The 14,747-nt window shown below is 46.4% G+C and overlaps 1 protein-coding gene across 3 annotated transcripts in view; it reads left to right on the forward strand.

Annotated features, from left to right (window-relative positions):
- Positions 1-14,747, forward strand: part of CCDC171 (coiled-coil domain containing 171) — a 212,585-nt gene that overhangs the window by 4,708 nt on the left and 193,130 nt on the right. The window contains exons 3-6 of one of the 3 annotated variants that reach the window (XM_079959164.1): positions 7,535-7,664; positions 9,453-9,627; positions 11,916-12,106; positions 12,926-13,057. In XM_079959164.1, coding sequence (XP_079815290.1) covers positions 7,535-7,664; positions 9,453-9,627; positions 11,916-12,106; positions 12,926-13,057 — 628 coding nt within the window. The remainder of the gene's footprint in view (positions 1-7,534; positions 7,665-9,452; positions 9,628-11,915; positions 12,107-12,925; positions 13,058-14,747) is intronic. The other 2 variants (XM_079959165.1, XM_079959166.1) reach the window with 2 other exon arrangements.

Consider the following 14,747-nt stretch of genomic DNA (forward strand, 5'->3'; position numbering starts at 1 on the left):
CAGTCAGTTCTATTCCAGCTTACAAAATAAAGAGCTACTTGGAGAAATCGCTGTGTCGTCTGCTATGTCAACCCACAACTTAACACTGGCGACGAAGGTGGGATCGATGGACATCAGAGCACAGCCAGATGCAGCCAGCCTCTGAACTGAGCTGAATCACTGAGCTGAAATCACTGAGCGAAATCACTGGACAGAACCAATTCAGAGCTGACTGTTCTGGCTAAGAGCACTGTGTTCCATCCATCACCCTTCACGCCGGCATCGGAATCATGGCTTCACTTGTGCCTCTACCGCCGTTTGCGCCAGCCTCTGAATCATGGGACTCCTACCTCGCTCGGTTCGACTGCTACCTCCAAGCCAACGAGCTGACAGCAGTATCAAAGGATCGGAAGCGGGGCCTATTCCTCAGCCTCTGTGGGCCTGAGGTGTTTGAGACGGCCCGAGCATTGGTTGCACCTGAAGCAGTCCAGGCAACACCATGGGACACGATCCAAAAGAAGCTCCGCAACCACTACGCACCAAAGCCGTCCAAGATTGCTGCCCGCCATGCGTTCTACCACCGGAACCAGACAGAGGGGGAGTCAGTCAACAACTACACCACCGCCCTGCGACAGGCTGCAATGCACTGTGAGTTCCGAGACTTAGACGATGCCCTGATGGATCGAATCGTCTGCGGGGTCCGGGACATCCATCTGCAACGGCGTCTCCTCGCCAAGCCAGACCTCACGCTACAGAAAGCCATTGAGGAGGCTGTGGCCTCAGAAGCTGCTGAACGCTCCGCCCAGGAGATCCGCAAGTCCAGCAGCCCGCGTCTTGCTAGGGAGCCAGTTCCGGTGCATCATGAAGAGGCCAGCAGTGATGAGGCATCCTCCAGTGAAGACGATGACGTGCACCAGACAAAGCGGGAGCGCAGGAAGTTCCAACAGAAGTCCAAGGGCCAACCGGAATGTGCCGGCTGCGGAGGCAACCATTCCCGTGCCAAGTGTCGATTCAGAGACGCCATCTGTAGGAAGTGTTCCAGAAGGGGCCACATCGCTAAGGTCTGCCGATTGGCTCCGTCTGACACCCCCCCTTCATCGACTCGCAAGTCCAAGTCTTCACTCCAGTCTGCCAAGGAAAGTTGTTTCGCTCTTCTCACCAACTGCCGCTGCCCGTCTGGAACCACGATTGGCCAAACCGACTCGCCTACGCGACGCAAGCTGAACGTCACGGTGCTCATTGAAGGAGCTCCATGTGACATGGAGATCGACACCGGGTCTGCCCTGTCCATCGTGTCATGGAGCACCATCAAAAGACTGGTACCCAGAGTGTCCAAAAGGGAACTCGACTCTCACCGCGTACACCTGAGAGACTACCAGGGAAACGACATTCCCGTGGTAGGCGTTGGCCGGTTCCGGATTGCCTTCAAGGATTTTTCGGGCCTGCTCCGGTTGGTGGTGGTCGAAGGTCAGCGGCCAAGCCTCCTAGGGCTAGACTGGTTTGATGCCCTCGGCCTGGAAGTCACCGACATCAACTGCATCTCTAACGCAGAGACTGAGGGTCTGGTCAAAGACTTTGCCGAGGTTTTTGACGGCACCTTGGGGCAATATACAGGTACGCCCATCTCCTTTAGCCTTGATCCACAAGTCGCCCCCATCAAGCTAAAGCCATGCCGGATTCCCTTTGCTCTCAAGGCTAAGGTGGACGAACAACTGGACAAACTGATCGCCCAAGGAGTTTTGGAGCCGGTTGACCACGCCAAGTGGGAAACCCCCATCGTCACGCCTGTCAAGCCAGATGGGTCAGTGAGAATCTGCGCTGACTACAAGTGCACGATCAACAAGGCACTTCAGCAGCACGCTTATCCAGTTCCTGTTGTCCAACACCTGCTGCATTCTCTGGGTGAGGGTAAGGTCTTCGCTAAGCTGGACCTTGCCCAAGCCTATCAACAACTGCCCCTCGATGATGCCACTGCTGAAGCCCAGACGATCGTCACCCACCGGGGGGTATTCCGTTGCCGCCGGTTGCAGTTCGGGGTGAGTGTGGCTCCTGGCATCTTCCAAAGCCTTATGGAGCGTCTCCTGCGAGGGCTTCCGGGCGTGGTACCATATTTTGATGACGTCTTGGTGTCTGCAGACTCACACCAGCAGCTGTTCGAGCGCCTCCGTGCCGTGCTGACCAGGTTCCAAGAGGCTGGGCTCAAGGTAAAGAGGGAAAAGTGCCAGATCGCCGTTCCACAGGTAGAGTTCCTGGGCTATCTTATCGATGCCTCCTGCCTTCACCCGACCACATCCAAGATCCGCGCTATCCAGCAGGCCCCCACCCCAAAGAACAAGACGGAGTTGCAGGCGTTCCTGGGGCTGCTGAACTTTTATAACATGTTCCTGCCCCACAAAGCCACAGTGGCTGAGCCTCTTCACCGACTCCTTAGCACAAAGATGCCTTGGGCCTGGGGTCATCGGGAGACGGCGGCCTTCAACGCGGTCAAGGCTCTCCTTTCATCAGACAGTGTGCTGGTACAGTACAGTGAATCCAGGTCGCTGGTCCTTGCCTGCGACGCCTCACCTTTTGGCATCGGTGCTGTCCTTAGTCACCGTTTTCCAGACGGAAGAGAAGCACCGCTCGCCTACTTTTCCAGGACGCTATCTCCGACGGAACGGAATTACAGCCAGCTCGACAAGGAGGCACTGGCACTTGTGGCTGGAGTGAAGAGGTTCCATGAATACCTCTATGGCAGGACTTTTGACCTCATCACTGACCACAAGCCACTCCTGGGCCTCCTCGCCGGTGATCGTCCAACTCCACCGGTCCTCTCGCCACTCATGCTGCGATGGACTGTTTTCCTGGCTGCCTACCACTACCGGCTCATCCATCGCCCCGGGAAATCGATGGGCCATGCCGACGCCCTCAGCCGTTGCCCTCTTCCAGCATTTGTGGAAGACCCGGCTCCAGCTTCATCGCTCCTTCTGATTGAGGATCTTCCGGCAGCGCCTGTATCGGCTGCCACTGTGGCCTCCGCGTCTGCCCAGGATCGCACCATCAGCTGGGTGCTCAACTGGGTGTGGAGGGGGTGGCCACAAGGGCCTTTTGCATCGGAGTTCCAGCCCTTCGCAACCAGACAACATGAACTCTCAGCTCATCGCGGCTGTCTGCTATGGGGAGACCGCGTCGTGATTCCCCAGGGACTCCGTTAGCGCGTCCTGGAGGCTCTGCACGTTGGCCACCCGGGAATTGTCAAAATGAAGGCGTTGGCTCGGTGTTACGTCTGGTGGCCTAATATGGACGATGCCATCACTGCCTGGGTGTCCGCCTGTCAAGCGTGCCAAGAGTCGAGGCCTGCACCACCGGCAGCTAAGGGACACACCTGGGAGACGCCAAAGACACCCTGGTCGAGGGTGCACATCGATCTGGCTGGCCCCTTTCACGGCCGGACCTTTATGGTAGTGGTGGACGCCTATTCCAAATGGCTGGAGGTCGCCCTGATGCCCTCCACCACTACCGAAGCCGTCATCCGGGTGCTGCGAGGCCTGTTTGCAACGCATGGGTGTCCTGATGTACTTGTCTCGAACAACGGACCGCAGTTCACGTCAGGCACGTTTGAGCGGTATCTTTTGGGACTGGGCATCCGCCATGCCCTAACGGCACCCTTTCATCCATCCAGCAACGGGCAAGCAGAAAGAATGGTGCGCTCGGCAAAAGAGGCACTGGCGCGCCTGGACCGGGGAGACTGGCATGAGCGGGTCGCCGAATACTTGTTTGTGCAACACATCACCCCTCATGCGGCCACAGGGCGGAGTCCTGCTGAACTGCTTATGGGCCGCCTCAGGTCACCGCTCGACCGGCTACACCCGGACTTTGCCGTGGCTGAACCCCCAGGCTGTGCCAACGCGCCACGGTCATTTGTCCCAGGAAACCAGGTCTTTGCCCGGAACTATGTGGGGGACATTCCTTGGGTGCCAGCCACAGTAGTGGGAGTCACTGGACCTCGCTCGTACCAGGTGGCACTCGAAGACGGACGCTTGTGGTGACGGCACATAGACCAGCTTAGGCGCAGGGTTGGGGACTTGGACACTACCGTGGTGCCCCCAACTGCGCTTGCGGCTCAAGAAGAGACACGTACAGATGGCGAGGCCCCACCTACACCTCCCTCGCAAACTGCCAGCGTGGAGCCGAACCAAGCCGCTTCAGAGGGTCTGCCAGACTTACCACAGACTCAGACCACTCCACTTGCGGAGGCTCCACCCACAGCAGCAGATCCAGGGGAGTTGGTTCCAACGCCACCTAGGGTCGCACCACAACCTCAGCAAGAACTGTGTGGCCCTCTGGACTTGGCTACCAGTCCCCGGCGGTCTGGCAGAGTTTCCAAGCGCCCAACTTATTTAAAGGACTATGTTGTTGGACATGTATCACTGTTGGTCTAAGTATGGGAAATGTAACCGATATGCTTTTGTGCCTAATTGAACCATTACGCGTAGTGCTATATATAAGGAAACCATTATGATTGTAACTAACGCCTTATCTCGGTGGGGAGGGGTGTTATGTAGTGAAGTTTCACCCTGGGCCAGCAGGGGGATACTGTATATAGTTTTCACTCAGGTCTGTAGATAGTTTTCACTCAGGTCCATGTCAGTTATTTTAGGCGGGAAACGCTGGGCTGTTGTTGCTACAATGTTGACAGCCGGCTGCCTATAAAAGCAGGCCGGCTGAGCTGTTTGCAGTCAGTTCTATTCCAGCTTACAAAATAAAGAGCTACTTGGAGAAATCGCTGTGTCGTCTGCTATGTCAACCCACAACTTAACAAGAACATTAAATTAATTGCGTGCATTTGTATTGCAGCAACACTAATATTGCCATAATTAAACCGCCAGCTGTGTTCATCTGGTGCAAACCTGTTTCCTCTTGACACAGTTCAAACCAATCAGCTTCCCTTTCTGCTTCTCGTTAATTGGAAATATGGCTTGAATCATATATTGCCAGCTGTGGCTGCTCAAACACCATTCCCACTAAGGTTTGATACAAAGCAAGCCATTTTGAAGGACCCAGCAACCTGGTTGCTTGCCACAGTAGATTCACCCATACTATTGCTTTTAATGTATGAACCTCCCCTGCAGTGCTAGAAACTCAGATATATAAGCTAGGCAGCAAATGGCTCCTTAAACCAGGTTTGCAGCCACCAAAACAGAATGCCTAGTTGCTATTTTTGGGCCAGATGGCTCAAAGGTCATATTTTTAATACGACTTTTGGGTTCCTGAAATTCATTCTGATTGTGTAGGTGAAATATAACCAGGGCCAGATTTAGGTTTGATGAGGCCCTAAGGTACTGAAGGTAATGGGGCCTTTTATATGTGATATTTTAGAGAGCAGCCTAGCAGGCCGTTATTTACATCATAGGAGCATACACAACACAAAACAAAACACTGTTGCTGTATGAAGGTTTTATTTTATTTTTTTTTTTATCTTATATTTTGGAAATGTACATCCAGGTGTTTTTTCCTTTAAATTTTTTGGGCCCCCCCCCCAAGAGAGTGGGGCTCTAAGCTATAGCTTGTTTAGCTTATATATAAATCTGGCACTGAATATAACAGATTTTTACAAGTTAAAGGTAAAGGACCCCTGGACGGTTAAGTCCAGTCAAAGGCGACTATGGGGTTGAGGCACACATCTCGTTTTCAGGCCGAGGGAGCTGGAGTTTTTCCACAGACAGTTTTCCGGGTCATGTGGCCAGCATGACTAAACCGCTTCTGGTGCAATGGGACACCGTGACGAGTGCCAGAGCACATGGAAACGCTGTTTCCCTCCCCGTCACGGTGGTACCTATTTATCTACTTGCGCTGGTGTGCTTTCGAACAGCTAGGTTCGCAGGAGCTGGGACAGAGCAACAGGAGCTCACCCCGTTCGAATTCGAACCGCTGACTTTCTGATCAGCAAGCCCAAGAGGCTCAGTGGTTTAGACAACAGCGCCACCCACTTCCCTTATTTCTACAGGACGTGTTGCTAGTGTGTGACAACACTCAAGGTCCAAGGATCCCCAGGTACGCACCTCCAGGTGGTGGCGGCATCAGCTGCCATCTTGGTGCCCAGGCATCTTCACTTGGTCGCAAGTGAATGCCCCTTGCACCTGGCGAATTTCGAACACAATGTGGGCATAACTTAAAAGATCCCCTACAGTGGCATTTCTGTATGGATTTTCTGTTGTCTGGAGGCTCCAGCTATGAGCTACCTCTTGATTCCTCCTCAATTGCGAAAGAGTAGCCATGCTAAGCTCAGTTCATTGCTAAAGACTCCCAGTGACTACAGATTAATCAGGGATGGCCTGTTTCCACCTGTGGGGAAGAGCCAACACCCAAAGCCAGTTATCTGCCCCTTAGTGGCTCTATCAAATGTTAACCATGATCTGGTTAAACAAAAATGGCTCAGTGCTATTCGTAAGGAAAAGAAGAATTGGGTTTCCATGTTTCTTGGAAATGTTGTTGAATTGCTGTCTCATCACCAAATACTTCAGAAATGCACCAGTCAGTGTTGATATAGCTAAAAGTGATTGTCTGCTTTCATCTTTCTCTAGCTAAACAGAGAGGAACTCTGGGTGGAATTCAGCTGATGAGACCCCCTCCACAAGGAATCAGTTTGATTTTATATGTTGTGGTCTTGTTTGGTACCTGAGACCTCTGGGTATAGGGCGGTGTATAAATTGAATAAATAAGAATAATAATAATTCTGCTGGCACAGTGGTTCTTCCTACTTCTCTTTCCCCTGGGTTTCCCTGCCCCCCCCCGTTGGCATTTTTTGGGGCGAGGGCTCCAGTAGAACCTTATAACAGCCGGGAGGAGGGGAGGGACTGTTCCATATAATCATTAATTTGATTTGAATTGATTTTAAAATGAATTGATTTTAGAATGTTGTGTTACTTTTATTGCTGTTAGCCGCTCTGAGCCTGGCTTCAGCTGGGGAGGGCTGGATATACCGCAAAAAAAAATATTTATTATTTATTATTTATTATTTATTATTTATTATTTATTATTTATTATTTATTATTTATTATTATAACAAGCCAAAATGCTTGCCGTAAGAGAACAATTGCCTTACCACGACATTGAATTCCTTCCTATTGGGCATGAACAAAATTTATTACAAATTTATTACAAATTGTCAGCATTCCCATACAAAGTATATTTACCAAATACAGACCGTTATTTTAACAAAACTCTGGACTTTGAATCAGAATTGTAGAAGCAGAGACATTTTTAATGTTCCCACACAACTGAGAAAGACTTTGTGTTTTTCTGGCCACAATATGAAAACTTATGTTTTCATACTAGGAGACAAACTGTGACAGCAACAAATAGCAGTGCAGATATCCTGGATGGTTTTTGAAGCTTGAAATAAACATGATAGAATGTTATTTGTGATTGGGTTTTGGTACAGTTTCACGAATAGCCAGGTCTCTGGCATATTTCAATGAGCCAGATGTGTTTAGAATTGAAGCCTTGATCATTTAAAGTTCAAAGCAGATCCGAGTGCAAGATCACCGTCAATTAAAATCTCTGCATTTCGGAGCAGGCAAGCTGGAAAGACATTTCCATGCAATCGTAGCGAGCCGGAGATGGAAACGAAGGAGGACCTGAGAAGAAAACTCCATCAAGCCAAGAAAGAGAAACTGGATATAACTGCTAAACATAATGCAGAAGTAAGTACTTCATGATCATGCAAAATCTTTGTGTATACAATGGCTTGTCTTGTGGCCTGGCATATGTTGGTGTGGTCCTAGGCTCTACCTGTCTTACGTCAACATTTAGAAGTGCTTCTTAAGATACGGGAATTCAATTGCTGCTTTGTTTTATGATGAAACAAATGAAAGTATTGACTTTATAACATGAAAGTCCAGTTCTAGTGGAGAAGTAGCTCAGTAATTTGCATTTTGTACAGTATGACACCTGGTGTTCACTGGAGAGTGATGTGAAAGGAGGGAGATTATTTTGTCACTCAAAATTTTCTTGGCCTTTCTCCTTTCCCACTAACTGAGCTTCTTTCTTAATAAGGAAAAGTCACATATGTCTATTTCTCCTTTCTTAGGTGCATTCTGCAAAGGGAGAAAATACTATTTTTATCTGATTTGATTGATCAAATACCACACAGTTTCCGTGTGTGTATTCTGTCCCAGCTGAGGGACGATGTTCTGCCATTATGAACAAAAGCCAAATTGGTCTAAAAAAAATAAGAAGGACCAAAATAAAAAGAAATAAAAAGGGGGAAAAAGACCAGGGAGAAAAAAGGAGAAGAAAATAGATATAAAAGCCCACTATCACAATTATATCTCATCCTTTCTCCATATACAGTGGTACCTCGGGTTGCAGACGCTTCAGGTTACAGACTCCGCTAACCCAGAAATAGTACCTCGGGTTAAGAACTTTGCTTCAGAATGAGAACAGAAATCGTGCTCCGGTGGTGCGGCGGCAGCAGGAGGCCCCATTAGCTAAAGTGGTGCTTCAGGTTAAGAACAGTTTCAGGTTAAGAACAGACCTCCAGAATGAATTAAGTTCTTAACCCGGGGTACCATGGTTATGTACTGAAGTTCTCACCCTGGGCCAGCAGGGAGATACTGTAGATAGTTTTCACTCAGGTCCACATATGCAAATAAGGGATTGAAAGTGACGTACAGTGATTGGATAGTTACAGAAAATGGTTACCGTTGTGTTCTAGTGGAGCTCTGTATAAGCAGGCTGACTGAACCCTTCAGTTCAGTTCTCTTCTGGCCTGTGAATAAACCAGAGCTGTTTGAAGAATCGCTGTGTCGTCTGATATGTTCACCCACAACTTAACCACTGTACAGAAAAGTAGACCCTCCCAGCTCTCACCTGGGAGCTCCTGTTTCTTCCCCAAGCCCTCCCACCCTGGGAGATCCTTTCTTCCTTATCTCCCACACAGAGCCCTTCATCACCCATCTCCCTGTGTATGTCCTCATCAAGATAGAGGACTTTCAAAAGTAAAAAAATAATTAAAAAATCCCATTATTAAGACCAGAATTATCCATTTCCAGTCCAGTTCAGTGAATTCATTCCAATGAGATTCCATCCGATCTTAATATTAAAGTTCTTCCTTCTATGTTTTCCACTTCTTTCTCACATCGGGCATCAGCTATTGTAAAATAGTTTCCAAATACAGTGGTACCTCGGGTTACATACGCTTCAGGTTACATACGCTTCAGGTTACAGACTCTGCTAATCCAGAAATATTACCTCAGGTTAAGAACTTTGCTTCAGGATGAGAACAGAAATTGCGCTCCAGTGGCGCAGCAGCAGCAGGAGGCCCCATTAGCTAAAGTACTTCAGGTTAAGAACAGTTTCAGGTTAAGTACGAACCTCCGGAACGAATTAAGTACTTAACCTGAGGTACCACTGTATGACTTTAGCCATTTGCTTCTTGAAATATTGTACCCGTTATCAATGGTGGTTACCTAGGGCCATTCCTTTTGCAGCTATCCAACTATGAAAGCCAGATTGCCAAATTGCGAGCTGAGGTAGAGAAAGGCGAAGCTGTTCGGCAAAGCCTGGAGTATGAGCTGGCTTTTGCAAGGAAAGAAGTTGGTATAGAACGGTATTCCTCAGAAGGCAAGTTGTGTGAAGCCGACATGCAAATAGAACAGCTTCAAGGTAAGATTTGCGTTATCCTACTCAAAAATGAATGGTCCTAAAACACAGCCTTTGTCGTCTAAACTGATATGCTGCCTTGATTCCATTGACTGCACCTTTCTTTACCTTCTGCAAACCCCACTACCCAACATAAATAAAATGATGAACATTCTCAATTTCTTTCTTTCACTGCTCACCATTTTCCTGTTCCTATGTGATCAGTTTAGATTCTTTGCTATCCTAGTCTTTAAAAAAAAGTTGTAGCCCCCTTTCCCCAAAACGTAAGTGTTAATGAAGTTCATCTATCCTGCATCTTTAATTATGGGATTAAAATTCTGTTCACGTTCATAGTTCAGAAGCTGCGAAAATGCCACCAATAAACGCTTTAGATTCAAATCTGACATGTGATTTGCTTTGCTTTGTGTACATACACCAAATCACACCCCTCACTACATTCTAAAAAGCGTGTATTTTAGAATGACTTTTCTTTTTAAAATGGCTTTCCTTTTGAGTCACCTTGTCATATTTTGAACAAAAACTTTCTTTGGGGAAATATACAAGTGAAAGGCTTTTGGCTTTCTGCACCTTTCTTTTCCACTGGCTATTGAATAAACCTAAATTATCATTCAGTTTCTGAATTAGAAGCCATTGGTACTGAATCCAGACTATCTGGCTTCTTCATTTTCTCCTGGGTAGTGGTTTAATTAATGCCTTTTCTCTCCTTTTGCTTAGAGATTTCTCCCTTTCTTTCTTTGATTGCTTTGGGTTGGTGCTATAATTTCTGCTCTGTGATATGTTCAGACATGCTGTCTGAAAGGTTAACGTGGAATTTTTTTCTTTGTTTTTCTTAGAAAGGTGTTTGGGTTGTGACATTTGATTTAGTGTTTTCCCTCTCGATTTACACCTTGTTTCCCTCCCCACAAAAGCTCCCTTTCTTTGCCTATTTTTAAATGACTGGAACTGTTGTTCAAGTCTTTGTGGTCCGAAATTGTGTTCATCCACACGCTTGCAATTGCAGTACCCCGTGGAAACAGTAGAATCTGTGTGCCTGAAAGGAATCATAATTACAGGTTTCAGCGGATCACAGTCGCTTGAAAATTTACTACCTTGGACAAAACGTCACCTTTTTTCTTGCCAGCTCCTGCTTTGTCTTCAGATTAAAGGATTTGTTTATTTCCCATTTGGTCTTCAAAGTCTGAGACACCAAGAATCTGTCTGAGTTTCAACTGATGTAGCTTTCTCTTGCCTGGGATCATCTAGATCAGCAGTTCTCAACCTGTGGGTCCCCAGATGTTGTTGGACTACAACTCCCATCATCCCTGAGCTCTGGCCTTGCTAGCTAGGGATGATGGGAGTTGTAGTCTAACAACATCTGGGGACCACAGATTGAGAACCGCTGATCTAGATGTTGTTAGACACCGGCTCCCATCAGTGCCAGCTGGCATGGCCAGGAATTATTGGAATTGTAGTTCAGTGACTTCTGGAGGATACTGTGGGAATGTTCAGGGAGGCAGGAGAGGATATATTGTTTATTAATATCCTTCCTAACTTGCGTTAGCAAGTTCTATAACTTAGCAGAGTTTTACATTCTCCTTTTTCACGCAGGTAGCGGGTTGCAGGTTTGTTTAAGCCTCTCAATATTAAGTTCCTGGTAAAGGTAAAGGACCCCTGACTGTTAAGTCCAGTCACGGATGACTCTGGGGTTGTGGCGCTCATCTCGCTTTATTTGCCAGGGGAGTTGGCGTACAGCTTCCAGGTCATGTGGCCAGCATGACTAAGCTGCTTCTGGTGAACCAGAGCAGCGAACGAAAACGGCGTTTACCTTCCTGTTGGAGCGGTACCTATTTATCTACTTGCACTTTGACGTGCTTTCAAACTCCCTCTTAAAATAATAAACACCCCACAGTCTTGTGTAAAGTATATAAAATAAGTTTACTGATATCATCAGTTCACTGTTGGATCCCTGAAGGCAGACTGAATTACAAAGTATATCCATATACTGGATAATCCCATTGTCCTCTGTTGACTGGAAGCCAATAGAGCATCTCTAGCTAAAAAGCTGCTCCGACAACGGAGGAGGACAAAGAGAGGAAGTCAAAGAGAGAGGGTGTGCTGCGTGCCTTGCCTTTTTGTTACCTGGGCAGGTAAGGTCACACCCACCTTTAGTCACATGCAAAGAAAGTACCGTATTTTCCGTGTATAAGACTAGGTTTATTAACCAAAAAGAAAAAGGTTTAAAACTTTTGCTGGTTTTAATTATGTTTCAGCAGTGCTTTTAAGTTGAACTAGTTTGTTTCTCTTCCCATTAGCAACAATCAGAGCTTTGCAGCACAAGTTGAATGAGACAGAGAGAACCTATCGCATAGCTAAACATCAGTGGGACGAAGACCAACAACGACTCATCAACGATATCTCTGAAAAAGAACTCATCATTGATACTTGCAACAGTGAATATGAATTTCTTTTGAAGGAGAAGGCTAAACTGGACAGTATTTTGAAGGTATGCATTTATTCAAATTGAGAGTTTTGGGACTCACCTCTACATAGTTCCATCCTTATTTCAGACATTGTGATATATCGGTATATCACAATGTTTAGCTGGTGATATATCGCAGTGTTGAAAACCAGATATCACCCTGCCCTAATTGGAAGAATCTGGAACAATGTACTGTCTTCTTCTTATCAACCTGTGTTTCTTCCAAAGAGCATAGGGTGGCATTTATGCTCTTCCCTTCCCTTTTAACTCTGTGTGGTAGCTTTTTCTGATGATGACTTGTTAAACTTCCCCCATCCCATGTACATGAAAAATTGAACAGGTATACAGAAAGTTGGCATAGCAAAGCAAGTCAATCCAAACTTACCAGTGCTGAAAGCCAGGTCATACTGTCATTTGAAATTCCGGTTTGCAGGCAAGGATGTTTTGAGTAAACCATCACTTGTAGTAGTTAGTTACAATGGCTTTCTGCTTACTAGAAGTGGAAGTTAACTTTCTTCTCCCCTCCAAGAAAGAGAAAGAAGAGCTGCTGAGCTAGACAATTCACTGTTGCTCTTTCCCAGTCTTCCAAGCCGTGGTTTGAAGGCTCCATGGCATGTGACTAACATGTTTGATGCAAAGACCCATTCACACATGCAGCCTGCTGAATTTCTAGTGAGTGAAGGAAGATAGTCTTGTGGGAATGGCCTCTCTCTGCTGATAACATTAGAGAAATGGAATCAAATGCATGTGGCCTTATTTCTAACTGATGTTATTAGTTTCAGGGTTGTGATGCATGGTACTTATGTTTTAATTAAATAAAAGTTAAACTTTATCCATACAAAGGAGACTTTGGAGCACCACCAGAAGCAGAGGAGCATAATAGAGGCAGAGATCAGGGAGGAGGCAGCAAAGGAATTTAGGTCTCAGGCGGATCGGTGGAAAGCAGAAAGAAATGAACTCCAGTTTCTGTTGCAGGTATTCCTGGTCATGTTCAGCAATGCTACTTTTAGCCGTACTAATGTCTATATGTGATGAACTAAACCTAGCATGCATTTACAGTGGTATCTTGGTTCCCAAACTTAATCCATTTCGGAAGTCCGTTCCAAAACCAAAGCGTTCCAAAACCAAGGCATGCTTTCCCATAGAAAGGAATGCAAAATGGATTGATCCGTTCCAGACTTTTAAACAACCCCTAAAACAGCAATTTAACATGAATTTTACTGTCTAACAAGACAATTGATCCATAAAATGAAAGCAATAATCAGTGTACTGTACTATAAAATAAATAAAACAGTATTCTAGATGATTAAAATAATAATAAAAAAAATCTTACCTGCATTGATGATAGTCATTGTTTGGATGGGTTTTTTTTATCCATTTCCACAGTCACACAATCAGTCAGTTAATCAATCAATCAATCAATCAGTAGCTGAACTGGGATCCACACAGCCACAAAAACAAATTAACTGAAAAAGCCTCAAAACAAAAAAATGCAAAATAAATAGCAAAAACAAAAGCACCAAATATAAGCTCCAAATATCACCTTGGAACACTGCAGTCAGAAACGGAAGGCTTAAATTATGATGGGGTGTGTGTGTGTGCAACTTGGCAGCGCAACAGGAAACAAAAGGGGACTCAAAACATTCAACTCCAAAAAAACAAGTCCAAAAACCAGAACACCTACTTCCAATTTTGCAGTGTTGGGGTTCAGAATTGTTTGTGAACTAAGCTGTTCGAAAACCGAGGTACCACTGTAATTCTTTTAAGCGCACTGGATAACATAATTTAACTTATTATTACTGTGAGTCTGAGCCTTTCAGGGACAAATGGAAATGAAAAGCAGATGTCTTTTTGGACTTGCAATGAGAGAGTTCATAAAAGTTGCTCCCCCCCCACACCTTTTCCTACAGATATTGCCCTACATGCTCCCATGTCTCTGGTACCTTTCTGATCTAGATGTCAGAGTTCGTGAACACTCTGTGACGTTGACCAGGTTTTCTTCTGCTATTTATTTTGACATTTCCCTACTCTGCCCTGTGGTGCAAATATGAATGCTGGGTTTTTTTGCGGGGGGGGGGGGGCTTGTCAGATTTAACTACGCATTAAAATAAGGCAAGATGTGAGATGGCAAGCTTTTGGTGTTGGCGTGTTTTGTGGCTTCTCTGCAAAACGCCTGCCTTCCGTTGTCCACAAACAATCGAACTGCAGGCTTCAAACAGGAAGATCTGATCCTTTTAGCCTTGCCTTTCAAAACAGATTTCAATCATGGCATGCAAATGCTTGCTAGAGGATCACCAAAAATCAGGTTGGGAGGCTGGAGCCAGGGTTGCTGCTTTTTATTGTGGCTTTTTACGCATGAGCCATGTGCTCGTGTGCACAACCTCTCCTGGTTCCCAACTGGGAGAAACAAACTTACTCGGAAGCCACAATTAAGCTTGGCTTCCTGTGATCCCCCCCCCCCCCCAACCTAACAAGCCCGGATTTTTAAACCGATAGCAGGTCGCCGTTTCCTGGCTTGTTAGTGAGCAAGAAACCACAATCCCAGAAGCTTAATTGTGGCTTCTGGGTTTGTTTCTCCTGCTTGCATCAAGGGAGGAGGAGGAAGGAGCCAGGAGCAATTGACCAGTACCCTGATTTATTGTCACATGCAAATGTGGCCAGTGCC

The sequence above is a fragment of the Podarcis cretensis genome (assembly GCF_951804945.1).
Source record: "Podarcis cretensis genome assembly, chromosome: 17".
In the NCBI taxonomy this organism is placed as follows: Eukaryota; Metazoa; Chordata; class Lepidosauria; order Squamata; family Lacertidae; genus Podarcis; species Podarcis cretensis.